Raw genomic sequence first — 14,932 nt, 5'->3', positions numbered from 1 at the left:
TAAAAATATTTCGTGAAATTTAGACCTGTCACATTTTACATCAATCTATATCTCATGCTTAAAAAAAAATCCGGTGAAGATATTTTTTACAATAAAACCTATAATTATAATTTATATTTTAAAATTGTATTTGCTAAATTGTATGACCGAATCATTTACTTCAAAAGGATTACATTCTTTATAATATTGTATTGTTTCTTTCACTGAATGTAGCATACTCACGATAAAATAGACCTTTATGCAAATTGGTAGGTAATTTAGACAATCAAACTTAATACTATTTTACCACTGATTCCACGTCACTAGAACGCATTGGTCGCACAAATTGCGTGCAACCAACCGAAATACATCTTTATATTGTTATTAATGTTAAATGTGTCTAGAAAGAAATTGGATAATTTTTTTTAACCTTTGTTCCATATTTTCATTTTCATCAGATAAATAAATAAGTGATTAATCTTTTTCTTATTTCGTAATAAACTTACTTGTTTTGCTATTGTCGGTCAATTTATAAATTATTATCTTAGTTCTTAATTTGTCTTGTTCCTTAAAAAACTGTGATTAGGATTTTAGATTACTAATTTTATTTATTCGTTCTTTCCACTAATTAAATTAAAGGGCATCTATTATAGATATATAAACGTTTATAAAATACTTTTTGTTTTCCTTCTTTCAAAGCCTTATAAACACTTTTAAATCCATGGTTCCTAATCAGTATGCTATTTTTAATTCTTCCTGGATGGAAAAAAATATTGTTTATTCGCCAGATTTAGTATTCATAGTAAGTTTAGAACACAACATTGACTTATCTGTAAATTATGTTAAAATAAAACAATTTATACTTCCGTCATCAGTATCTATATTTTATTGGATGAGTTTGAGTGATCGGGCTCTATCCAGCCAATCGGAGCGGGCCACGTAGCTACCACACAAGACTCGAGTGCCGGAGAAACCTGTTCTTCCATGCAGAACTCTGAAGTTGTCCATCACCATCACAGTGCCTGTAAAATGGAGCCGGATAGTTATTCACATTGGCCTGATATACATGTGTGACAAAAATGCAGAAGTGTATACTATGGTGGTTATGAATTTATCGTTCGCTTTAACGGTGAAGGAAAACATCGTGAGGAAACCTGCACATCTGAGAAGTTCTCTATAGGAATTTCGAAGGTGTGTGAAGTCTATCAATCCGCCTCAGCAACCACACATCGCCTACAAATCGCCTAATCCCTCTCAGTAGTAGAGGAGGCCCGTGCTCAGCAGTGGGCAAGTATATAATACAGGGCTGATATTATTATTAGTATTATAGTATAGTTTATATACTACTTACTATGGTAGTTTGGGTATTTCGAGAGGATGGATGATAGGAGAGTGAAAAAGAGTATATATGAGGCGAGTGTAAATAAAACAGCCGGTAGGTGTCGACCGCACGGAACAATCGAATATTTATCAGATATCTAATATTCTTCGCAAAGGCCTGGTCAAAAGTATCCTTAAGCCACAGGAATGCATGAGAAGATAAATGAAAGTGGAGGAAGCGAATAAAGTATGCCAAAATCCAGCAATATGGCAATCTATGGTTTCTGCCTACGTTTATGGGATAAAGATGAAGGAATGTACCAATTATTGCGCAACCGGATTTCGTAACTTTATCGGCTCTCTAGGTATCATTATGCTCTCAAAGACTATCTTATCATATGGTTTGTGATTACCTTGTTGTCTATAATAATTAACGGTAGCTGTAAATTATTATCAAAAGAAAATAAAAAAATTCTTCAGTTTGCACCTGGTGTCAATTTAAACTGCCACTGGCTCAAAGGGTCTTCGTAGTATCGGGACAAATTTCGCAGAGAACGATAGTATAGTTTGCATTCCTCGTTACTACTGAATGCCATTGCTGAGCGATCGTAAACATTGAATCTGGAAAATAGACGTGACCATTGAATAATCCAATTGATTCTTGTTTAAGGCTAGATTAACGACATTATTGAGTTGCAGTTAGACTATGATATGATAATGAATAGATAAAGAATTTGAACACTATTTACTCAACCATAACGTTAAAATTCCACGCAAACATTAAGTCACGCTGCAAAGACTTGCGGTAAGCTGTTCCGTTCAGGCCAATGAGACCATCGTTGATTTTGGAACACACTATATGTATCATCAGGGCTAGCACAGTCGCTTTGTTGTGCCAGGATAAAAAATACGTATGAACATAATATGTTGTAAGTTCCAGATTGACCACCAAGCAACCATTAAATGGTAATTACTAATACTATAGGTACTAATATTATAGCTGAAGTGATTGTTTATTTGAATACGCTAATCTCAAGAACTACTAAACCGATTTTAATTTTTTTACTCATAGTAGGCTACAATACTCCTGAGTGCCTGCTTCTTTTGAACCCGGGAATATATTTATCCCGAAAAATCTTTTTCACACTGGCGGAGCCACAGGCAAAAGCTAAAGATAGATAACTTTAGCTTTATCTGGTAACCCCCATAAAGCAAGACGCCGAAAATATATATTAATAATAACTTTGTTTAATATCTAGTATCACTTATACTTTCATTGAAGAATCATAAATTTTTCTTAGATCCATTACAGTAAGTAAAAGTAGTCCGACTATTTAAATAAGGTAAAACAGAATAAAAGCGAATATAGGTCATATAGCTCAAAGCTCATATTGTACGTTTCGGCCGGTAATCCTAGCTTGGGATTTTAGGAGACCCGTGTCAATGGCTGCATAAAGTCTTAAGTTATTATTCCAACACCGATTTATTACCTTTATGTATAAACCATTTATGTTCTAAGTTTAAATTGAACCAATTCGAATATTCAGGTATAATAATTGGACCATTAACTAGGCTGGGTTGGGCTATTGTTATAAGGAAATATTTTTTAAAAAGGTTTTACCTTATCTGTTTTAAGTCTTGTGTCTTCTTGTCTATTTGTATGACTGGCGCAGCAAAAGTGTGGTGATGTCCTTCCTCTATATACTCCGCTTCAACGTCAAACATAGTGAGAAACTCAAAATCTTCAGGATGGTCTTCTTTCAAACAGTTGGCACCATAAAACCCATCAACTAAAATTGTCTCACCGCCGATACCACTTGTATGTTCAATACAATGGAGGATCTGAAGTCTGTAAAAAAATAATTGAGAAGAAAATATTTTTTCAATAACGTTTTAAAATTAAGTAAGTTAATATTGAAATATAAGTAGCCAATCCTTCTAATGCTACGTATAAAAGTGCTTCTTATCTATACTATTATATAAAGCTGAAGAGTTTGTTTGTTTGTTTGTTTGTTTGAACGCGCTAATCTCAGGAACTACCGGTCCAAACTGAAAAATTATTTTTGCGTTGGATAGCCCTTTATTCGTGGAGTGCTATAGGCTATATATCATCACGCTATACCCAATAGGAGCGGGGCAGTAATGGCTAATCTCTGGAACTACCGGTCCAAACTGAAAAATTCTTTTTGCGTTGGATAGCCCTTTGTTTGTGGAGAGCTATAGGTTATATATCATCACGCTATGACCAATAGGAGCGGAGCAGTAATGGCTAATCTCAGGAACTACCGGTTTGAACTGAAAAAATCTTTTTGTGTTGGATAGCCCTTTGTTCCTGGAGTGCTATAGGCTATATATCATCATGCTATAACCATTAGGAGCGGAGCAGTAATGAAACATGTTGCAAAAACGGGGAAAATTATGAGTTTTGAGAGCTTCCGTTGCCTGCGCTGCGTAAACGGTTAAAGTTATGCAACAATGATGTATGACGGGATTGTTTCACTTAAAAAGTTCTAAATAATATAAAAAAGTCCCCCGCTGCATCTGTCTGCCTTAACGTGTTAAACTCAAAAACTACCCAACGTATTAAGATGAAATTTGGTACGGCGACAGTTTGAGACCCCGTGAAGAACATAGGCTCCCGGGAAACTACTACTTTTATAACGGAAAACTTTAGCCTAAAAAACTTTATAACGCGGGCGGAGCCGCGGGCAAAAGCTAGTAGTTTTATATATCTATAGTTTAAATTCTTGTCTGGCATACTTTGAACCGTAATTTCCATACTCTACTTTTTATCATTTGATTTATATCTATACTATTATATAAAGCTGAAGAGTTTGTTTGTTTGTTTGTTTGTTTGTTTGAACGCGCTAATCTCAGGAACTACTGGTCCAAACTGAAAAATTATTTTTGCGTTGGATAGCCCTATGTTCGTGGAGTGCTATAGGCTATATATCATCACGCTATACCCAATAGGAACGGAGCAGTAATGGCTAATCTCAGGAACTACCGGTTCAAACTGAAAAAATATTTTTGTGTTGGATAGCCCTTTGTTCCTGGAGTGCTATAGGTTATATATCGTCACGCTATGACCAATAGGAGCGGAGCAGTAATGAAACATGATGCAAAAACGGGGACAATTTATTAGTTTTGAGAGCTTCTGTTGCGTGCGCTGCGTAAACGGTTAAAGTTATGCAACAATAATGGATGACGGGATTGTTCCTCTTAAAAAGTTTTACAAAAATATCATAAAACAAAGTCCCCCGCTGCATCGGTCTGCCCGAACGTGTTAAACTTAAAAACTACCCAACGTATTAGGATAAAATTTGGTATGGAGACAGTCTGAGACCCTGGGAAGAACATAGGCTCCCGGGAAAATATATAGCGTGACTTTTATAACGGAAAACTTTAGCCCGAAAAACTTTATAACGCGGGCGGAGCCGCGGGCAAAAGCTATCTAAACATAAATGAGAAATATTTAGTGTACAATAAAAATGTTTTAACAATTACCAAAGTATTAGTGTGTTTGGCTAAAGACTATATTTTAAATCAATTATCATAAATGATGATTCTTCACCTTGTAATCATAATTTATCATTAATTATATCTATGACCTCTGGCATTACTTTAGTCCATAGACAGCAGGCCGCTTGCTCGTTTGCTTACTAAGGCAACGAAAAAAAATACTACTCTCTATAAAAAAATCGCAACTCAAATAAATTCTTGCTGTCTCCGTTAATAGAAAATGAGACGACATCCTTCATATTAACCACAAAACATGTCGTCTAAACATGTTTTCACACATTTTTTATTTAATAAACAACGTCAAAGAATGAGCGCTTATTTCTCCTACATCATGAGATTTTTTAAAAAAGATCCCTCTTAAAATATAAGGCGCGACCCGAAACATCGTCATTCGTTATTACGGTCAAAACTTGAATACTTCGAGATCTTCATGAAGATTTTTAGAAAAAATTTGTTCACTAGGAGAAAAAATCGAAGGTCGGACAAATCAAACCTATACAACGTAGGAATGAAGTCATTCTTTTTAAGTCTACATCTGAGTCGGATGTGGGCCAATTGAGAGAGGCATTATTTCGGTTGTATTCAAAGGACGGAAGCCGAATGGCTGAAAAGCCGTGAACGAATTGCTAAACAGAATTTGAAAGCGACCAAAATGCGAAGGCTTTCCGAACGAGCCTTGAAATAATAATGACGGAAAGGATCCCGACTGAAGTGGGTCACAAATAGACGCGCTCTTAAAAAAATAACTAGCTTTATTATTGTGTAAATCAAAATGGTTTTCTTTCTCGGGCCGTTCATTTCGTTGACAATGAAAAGAATTGTATTGTTCTCACGGTTCAATTAATTTAACCGTATTGTAAATAAAAGTCGTGGGTTGAAAAAAAGCTCTTAGGGAAATTGATATTACTCCCAGTCACAGTTTGTGTTCCATTTAACGAATATTTTTCTCCAGGTTTCCTTCTTTACTGTAAGTTCTGAATCGTTTTGACCGAAAGAGTAATTTGTTTGATCGTTCTTCATTTTTGATATATTTATACAAAACGATTTGGCTGTTTTGAATATATAATCAAATACAATACAAAGAAAAAAATGTATTTCTACACAATGGTATGTAAGTAAAAGTAAATCTCCGCATTAGAACGTAAATATTAAAGGTAAAAGTGAACATATTTCTTGTGGTCTGGTTTAGGAATATTCCTCGATTTTACGTCTATGTATACATACCCAGCGGCTTCGGTGAAGTATGTGTTATCGTTATGTACGGCGAGAGGTAGGTTTGTGTAAGCAGTGTCCGCATGAACGGCTTTGGTAGTAAACTGCCACATGCCGCCGAAGATTGTGTGCTGAACTCCTCCCAAAGCCTTGCATACAATTTCTGTGGCTTCTAAAGAAGGTTTCACCTAAAATTACCACTGTCTTAAATCACATAGTACAGAACTGTGACGTTTTTATCCCTTTACATTATAAATCAGTACAACTATTTCAGACAAAATTTCTGTTAAATTATTTACTATAGATTGTTAAACCAACATCTCCAAACTGATGCTTTTCTATGCTAGATTCAGAGGCAATAATAAATATTCGATCTAAACAGTAATAAAAATTGTATTAGGCAAGCGACAAAATATTTATAGTTAAAGAAAAACACAATTAAATACATACGCCCTCAATCAAAGCGACGCCGTAGTCGAGAAGTGATTGGAAAACACTCCTCTGTCCCTCCACAGACTTAAGAAACTCATCGACGTGGATCTTTGTTATTTTCTCATTGACTTTTTGTCCTCGCCATAATATAGGCTTAAGTCTTCTACTCTCTTTCCAGGTTTTGTAGTCAAATTGTGATAGGAAGTCTGATTTGTAGGCTGATTCATGTTCGTCGCTCCCTGGAAATAGATAAAAGATATATGTTGAAATATTTTTAACCGTAAACTCATAAAGAAGTAAAAGAATAAATGCTCATGAATTAATTTCCGAACTGGTGACCAAACGCTTAACTAGGCGCCCGCACTTCGCCGAGGATATTGTTTTGTGACATTATAAAAGATAAATATGTCGCCATTTTGAGCACAAATTCCAATCCCTAATAATCCAGGTGTGATTTTCAAATCGATAGACCAAGTTTTGCGGTTTACAACTTACTGTTATCATCAATAAGACGATAATTCATATCATTACTCCACTAAATCGTGTCTCGTCTTTTACTATTTTAGAAAAAAAATATAGATTTAAAGTATACATACATTTTACAATTAGCTGATTCTTATCATATTCAACTTTAACAATTGTTGCCTCTGGTATCTCTAGTAAATGCTTAGCTCTCTGGAATGTGTTGGCGTGGTAGCACGAGACACACCTGAAACAATTTACGGTTTATTGTGATGAGGGTACACGGACAATGTATTTAAACAGTTATAGTGACTTATGTAAACATTGCAATAGAAAGTATAGACTTTATTATTATTTTACAAATAGCTTTTCCATGTTCAGAATTCATAATATTTAACCGAGTTACTACAATGTCAAAATTATCAATTAAATGTTTATAATAATTAATTTTAGTTGTCTTTAAGTGAGTGATATATATGTCAAACAATCAAAATTATGCTTAAATCGTATACCTATTAAGTATCATTATTACCTGCAGTGATCACGAAGCCAACATGATTCAAATGTAATTTTCTTTGATTCCGCGAAATGTACTTCAAGTGCGCTGCCTACTGTGACCACCCTTTCAATTCCTGTTCAAAACGTATTTTTAACAAAGTTAGCACAAATAAAAAAATAAATAAAAATTTGTAATAAATGAAACTCTATCGTTGATGATTGATGAAGTGACTATGAAAGGATATTATTTGAATTAATTTTTTGAAGAAAATACTGACATAAACTAGTTTACAACTTTTACACTACGGTATAAACAACCCGGTTTAGGATATCATCCAGTTTATATAGCAAATGTTGATACACTCATTAAGATAAACTGATTGATGAAGTGACTATAAACGGGTATTACTATATAATATGTGAATTTTAGATATATAAACTGGTTTATAACTTTCACACTACGGTATAAACAACTCGGTTTGGGATATCATTCAATTTATATAAAATAGTTGATACACACATTAAGATAAACAAGATTAGCGTCGTGATACTATATTATTGTTATGTAGCTATAATCTGATGATGTACCCATGGATTGTCCCGCTCTCAAAAATTGATTAACAAAAATAGACCTTATTTCAAACCAGTTAAAGTCGCCCTCAAAGGGGTGCATACTGTCATCATCAAGAGACGGATACGGTCTACATCGATGATTTAATAAATTTTATTACTAATTATTTCTTAACAATATATTTTCAATAATATATATTCAATGAAATAACATCACTGCCATAATAATTCATAAAAAATAACATATAAAACAAATAAAAAAAGTAAAAAAAATATATTTTTTCTAGAATAAATCTTTCCTTACCTTTATCGTTCATTTTTAAACAAACCAGTGACGTATTTACACTCCAAAGTACACAATAGCAATGACAATAACTAGCAAGTGATTTTCAAACATTTGTTATCACAAGAACCGGTCAGTGTTTAGGTCAATTACTTATTATGCCATAATTGAATCATACAAAAAACTGCTAGATGTGACTGGTCTATTTGTCTGTTTATCCATAAAAGATCATTTTGATATATACATAGTTTCTTGTTAAGGTCTTAAACTACTAATTGTTTGGTAAATAATACCAATTTAACAAACCCAGATGACTCATAATATCATAACACTTTATCAATGTCTTAATAGAAGTTATTCATCATCACCATTTCAGCCGGGAATCGTCCACTGCTAGTCATAGGCCTCTCCTATTGAGCGCCATAGGGACCGGTTCTGGGCTGCCCTCATCCATCGGATTCCGGCGACCCTCACCAGGTCGTCGGTCCATCTCGTGAGGGACCTGCCTACGCTGGAGTATTAATAATAAATTAATAATAGAAGTTATTAATTTATTATTAATATTGTATTCGGTTTGTTATCTGTACCTACGTCCGGTTAAAGATAAACTCTACTAACACGGTAAAGTTTAATCTAATACGTATAACTCAACGCAACATCTGAATTATTCATTTTAAACATGACTGGATAATATCTTCACAAGTTAACTGTATTCTAAAAAGAGACAAACTAATTGTGCGGTCAATATCTATCTCTTTTCTGTACGATATGTGGCATCGATATTTAAACCAATTATTTTACTGCACACATATAAAAAAAACATAACGCACATAGTTAATAATACTATACAATGGATTTTATATATTTATATTTAAATGCCTACGTGCCACAAAATCGCTTTATATTTCTCACATTTTTCTAACCTCTATTACTTTACAAAACTGACTTCTATTGACTTATAATTCCTGAGAGTTTTGCTGGTGTTCGTGTAAATATTCCTACTAGATCCAAGCTTTTATTTTATTAAGAATAAAGGTGGCGAGAAAGCAAGCAATAGCAATAATTAAATGATGTAATATTATAAACAAAAACATAATGCCCTCAGAAGGACGCGCGAGTGCAATATAATTATAGGGTTGTCACACAAATCTCAACAAACAATAAAACTGCATCTATTGTAGAAATCAGATTTATAAAATCAAACATTCCCTACAGAAGCAATTTACCAAATTGCCTGTAAGTTGAAGTCCGGGTCATAGTCTATCCGAATGCCAAACTTTATCCAAATTCATTTAAAGGTTTCTGTATTTATTTCTGAACATTTGAACATTTAAAAAAATAGTATTTGCATATATTGAGTGAAAAAATATAAAAATCTCAGTGGGTTTTCATCCCTAATAGTTGATAGACATAATAAGGTCAATGCACGTCAAGATGATATTGTTACTATTATCGAATTGAATTGAATTTAAAACATAACTATTATTATGTCAGATTAAAGTGTTTTTATTTAAAAAAAAACATTCCTGAGGAGCACCCATGCTCAGATTCCAAATTCCTAAGCTTTCTACTCATTTCATTTATATTCCATGCGACATAAATAAAGAAATACTAAAATAAATAATTAATAAAAATACCGATATTGGAAAATTACAAGAAAATAGATAAAAGCAACTTTAGTAATAAGAAACTTTTCCACATAAAGGTTTCCTTATGGATTCTACACAAACTCTTACATTGTAATATATGTATGGTACGATTTGTGTGACTGACTTGGTTGCTAAAAATAAAACCTAATTTATAAGCTGAAGTCTAAAAGATTCGAATTTCTTACATACGAATCACTTTCTAGGTAGTTACTAGCATTTTATTTATATATATGTGGCCACTCATTATATATTTATTGACTTAACAATGCTTTATAGTTTACAGGTGTTTAATACATCACAATTAAAACCAAAACAAAAAAACTCAACGGACATATTTTGCGCAAAATAATATTTCAAACATTTTTTATCATTCACCAAAACCATACAAACATCAAAGAGATCTGTGTGTGTTAAGGTTGACATTGAAAGCCGTTTTTATGTGGATTCTGACACATTGCGTTGGCAACTATCGTCGGCAAAGGAATAAAACATGTTCGGTGCGGGTAACCGGATAGTTCGGAAACATTTCGCGTAAATATCTTTTAAGACGCTCCGTTACACACGACTGGGCAGATGGTAAAACATTTTTATATTCTTACATCACCGAGTTAATACGTTGCGTTTAATAGGGTAGTTGACTACTTTCTTTAAATACATTTATCAAAAATGTATTTCGCCCAAAATCTATGGGAAAAAGATTTTTTAAAATCCATGCAATAACAAATAAGTTACAAAGCTTTGAAAATCGGTGTAAAGAGAAGCTGTCAAATTATAGTAATATTGAAATGTGACGTCAACCACTGCCACCGGCCACAACGCTGCGTGAGTGAGAAAGGACAGCGCGATAACCCCACCACGCCCCCACTTTTATCTCAACAATATTACAAATATGAATAACTGCTTTATTTTTCAACCATATTTGAATCTGATTTCACAGAAGAATTTCTTTTTCATATTATTTTCTGTTACATATAAAATAATAAAATAAATCAAACTTAGGAAACTACCCTATTATATGCAAAACATAGTTTAAATATATCATGAATTAAGAAAGTGTTTCGTCTCGTCATGATATGATATATCGACTACACTACATTAACCATATATACAGAATTGACTGAATCTGAATTGGCTATAGGACATTATAAATATAATCGCATTGGGTGTAATTGCTGTACGATTATATTTAATTAATAAATAAATAGAAATAAAATAAATAAATATAGCTTAAATTCTGTTATTTTTTCTTGGTTAGATGATGTCTAACGTTCAGACGTTATCTGTCGAAATGTCCTATTTTGATATTCTCATCCGAGACCGCTATGAAGTCGTATACAACCACTTGGATTTCTCCTAAACAATTAACATCAATCATGTCTTCGTGACAGCTCACATGTAACGCCTGTAAAACTCGTCCCATTCATCAAATAAAATAAGAAAGGCCGAACGTATTAATTATTTTTTTTATTCGAAATTCGAACGATTTCATCTGCAATGGTATAGTTCTAAACATCATTCTGTATACCATGGACTGTATATTAACATATTACATATTAATCTTTAAAATAAACTAAGTTTACCTTATAAACAACACAACCGTGTGTCCCGCTCGTCCCGAATCTCGCTCAGCGGACGCCGGAAATATGATAGCGGGACTCACACTTAGGCTCAGTATTTCCCCTCAATGTCTCCTTATATATTTGTACCAAATATATACATTTATAGTTTATTTTATACGGTTCAGCTGCTACATCGAATCACGTACGACAATCTGTGTTATAAGGCGTAAGCTGTATAGTTAATGTATTCATGTTTTATAACATCGGTTATAATACAACGAAATTACTACCAGATCGATGATTTTTTAAGCTTTTGTTTATGAGTTTGGTATCTGTTTGAGGGACAGCCAGGGTTCATAAAATACTATAGAATAACCTACATTGACGAACTCACCACCTAGGTGCATAATTTACGATAGAAGAACCTATATTGAACTAAACACCTTATATTGAATAATGCCAGTTATGCTTTCTCTGTATTTTATAAGTATCTATGTAGTTTTGTACATTCGCATGGCGTGTTAAATAATAAATATAATTTTATGTCAATATTAAAATTTTATACGCAATTCACTGTGATACTGGCATGGACCCAAATTCAGGAAATGTCGTGAACTGATGTTGTAATTAAATTGTTGTATCTATAAATAAATAAATAAATTTTATTTTTAAATTTATCCACATTATTGAAGTACTTTTAATTTTGTCTGTTTATCATTATTTTAGTATATCAATCATTAATAAATAAATAATAATATCAGCCCTGTATTACATACTATCCCACTGTTGGACATGGGTCTCTTCTACTATTGGGAGGGGTTATGCCTTAGTCCACCACTCTAGCCTAGTGTGGATTAGTAGACTTCACACACCCTCAAATTTTTTGTAGAAAACTTCTCTGATATGCAGGTTTCCTTCACCGTTTAACATGAGTACATCTGTAATATTAATTGAAAATACAAATTCATACTTTTCAAAGCGTTGTAAATACAACTATTATCTAAATCTGAACCTAGCTATATGTTCTTTTCCCATTGGCCTTTTCCTTGAAACGAGGTAAGAAATGAGTTCAATTGGTTTTACGACCGGCCTGCCCGATTTCGGCTCCCTCTGGAAGATCGAACAAATCTACACATAGTGTTGCCCCTTCGGGGAATCGAACGTTGGACTTGTCATTCCACGTAGTATATAATTTAAAACTACACTAAATCTGAGGCTATTTGCATAACGAGATACCTTTCACGAATCGCGACATCTCAAGATTTATAAAACTTTTTAAACAAACTCTTAAAATTTAGGGTTTAGAGAGCAGACATTCTTTAAGAAAGGATTTTGGGAAAATCTATCTAAAAAGAAACGAAATAGGATTAAAGTTACAAGAAGTTTTACGGGAGCAGAAACTAGTTGAAATTCTTGAAATTATCGAATCTATGTTGAGTTTTCAACATTTTTCATTTTATTAAAATAACTCACTACAAATATTTGAAATGAACAATACCCAGAGACGAGAACGAATCTCGAAAAATTTCATTACTATAACAGAATTTCATTTCGTAAAATGCAATTTCTTTAGACAGGTGCTTTACACGCTTTTATTGCGAATGCGCTTCTTGAGGGTAAAAATATGAGATCCTAGTGTTGTTCTTATCGTAAAATAGGAAATAAACGACAAAATAGGTCATCTGATAGTGATAACCACGGACCGTAAATATACAATATACGCGAATGTTAGACATTAAAATGAAACTATTTTTCAGATTTTATCGCGGTTTTTATATCTTAATTTTCTCCCGAAGTTTCGAAGACTTTGCAGCCTTCGTGGTCAAGTGGGGGAACTGAGGTGTTGGTAGTTCGCAGTGAGTTACAGTTTATCTACCTACATTTTACAATTATACAACTTTTTATTTTTTTTACTGTTGGTGGTCCAATCTACGCGGAATGAGTTCACACTGTCTTGATGTAGTGTAAGAACTCTTCTTTTGAAGGTGCCTAAATAAACCTATAGATCTTGATATATCGCAAGTAAAAACTAGTTCCGTAAGAACCTAACTCGAGGATAAATAACTTATTTTATGTTTTCAATACGACTGTATTTTAGAAAGTACATATATTCTCTTTGTATAGTCCTTTACGATACGAACTGACCGATGGTAACACGGACCAAGAAGAGTAATAAACATCTCTCAAATCAATTACCGTAGCCTGCATTGCACGTGTTCACGCTTCGTTTAAGTGGTGCCGTGCAGAAGAAGGCAAACACCGTAATGCTTTACGTCTTAATAAAACCGTAGTTTGTACCTGTGCTATACAAGGGTATAATGGTACCCTAAATTATTCGTAAGTACTTGTAATACCGGCCATTTTCCAACAACACCCCTAAAGTATTGCATAATAAACAATCAGTGTATCCTTATTTTGAAAATAAGTCCACAAGAATTGATCTTGGATATGACTGAGAATAGTTCATTTCAGCTGACAATCGACAATATAAAAAAAAATAATAATTAAGTGAGCATTTGGTTTCACTCAGTCTAACAAATAAAAAATATATAAAGATTTATTTCCAGACTTTAGTATGATGAATATACAGCAGAAACAATTGAACTATTTCCATAACCAAATAAACAAAGATAGAATACTGTTAAATTAAAAAGGTCGTCTGATCCCAAACTCGGGGCGCACTAGTAAGGATTTGTAAACGAATAGCGGTCGCTCAGAGCACCATCTGAATTGTAAATGTTATTATATACAAACAACGCTGGCCAGATCGGCTTCCCATCCTTGCTTGAAGGTCAACGGTGCAAACCAGCTGAGTAATTGGCGGTGTATCCTTAATGTTCCCGCTTATTTAACATAATGTGTACTAGCTTTTGTTTACTGTGTTATTTGTAATTGGACCTATAAAAGTAGACATCCAAAACCCTTACTTTTTTCGAATGAGACTTCTATAAGCTTTATATAATAATAATTACGTTCATTTATAAACTAAACATAGCAGCGACGGCTCACAGCGTGTAAGACCATAAAATTGCTCATAATTTATTTATATTGTAAACTAGATAACAAAGTAAAGGTTATACTGAAATTGCGCATACTTAAGTTTATCTTGTATTAAAAATATAAGCAGCATCAGCGTTGTTCCGGCTTTAAAAGCTTGTTTCACGGAAAACATGCTCAATATAAAAGTAAAATCCTTGTTGTTTCGTAATATATTGAGGTTAATTTACTTCTGCTGACTTAGCTCATACTTGTTTTATTGTTCTTGTTCGATGTGGTTCCATTTGCATTGAATTTACTAACAAGAATGCAAGAACTCGGACATGCTTTTACTTTGATTGGGATTTGCTGAACAAATCTTTGATTTCTGTTACTATAAAATGTTATTTGTATATATTATTTAACCTAATTTTTTTGTTTGTTGGGTCATATCTAAATCTAAAAGATTG

General features: G+C 33.3%; 1 protein-coding gene across 1 annotated transcript; it reads right to left on the bottom strand.

The window, feature by feature from the left end:
- Nucleotides 1–839: 839 nt before the first annotated feature.
- On the bottom strand, nucleotides 840–8,531 carry LOC115442174 (trimethyllysine dioxygenase, mitochondrial). The gene is made up of 8 exons (XM_030167168.2): nucleotides 8,300–8,531; nucleotides 7,460–7,559; nucleotides 7,062–7,174; nucleotides 6,484–6,704; nucleotides 6,046–6,221; nucleotides 2,921–3,148; nucleotides 1,787–1,920; nucleotides 840–1,001 (listed from the first exon to the last, which is right to left on the bottom strand). The coding sequence occupies exons 1-8, from the start codon at nucleotides 8,310–8,312 to the stop codon at nucleotides 865–867; spliced, it is 1,122 nt and encodes a 373-aa protein (XP_030023028.1). The 5' UTR covers nucleotides 8,313–8,531; the 3' UTR covers nucleotides 840–864.
- Nucleotides 8,532–14,932: the final 6,401 nt, after the last annotated feature.

The sequence above is a fragment of the Manduca sexta genome, chromosome 22 (genome assembly GCF_014839805.1).
Source record: "Manduca sexta isolate Smith_Timp_Sample1 chromosome 22, JHU_Msex_v1.0, whole genome shotgun sequence".
In the NCBI taxonomy this organism is placed as follows: Eukaryota; Metazoa; Arthropoda; class Insecta; order Lepidoptera; family Sphingidae; genus Manduca; species Manduca sexta.
This window is presented reverse-complemented; position numbering and strand designations above follow the sequence as displayed.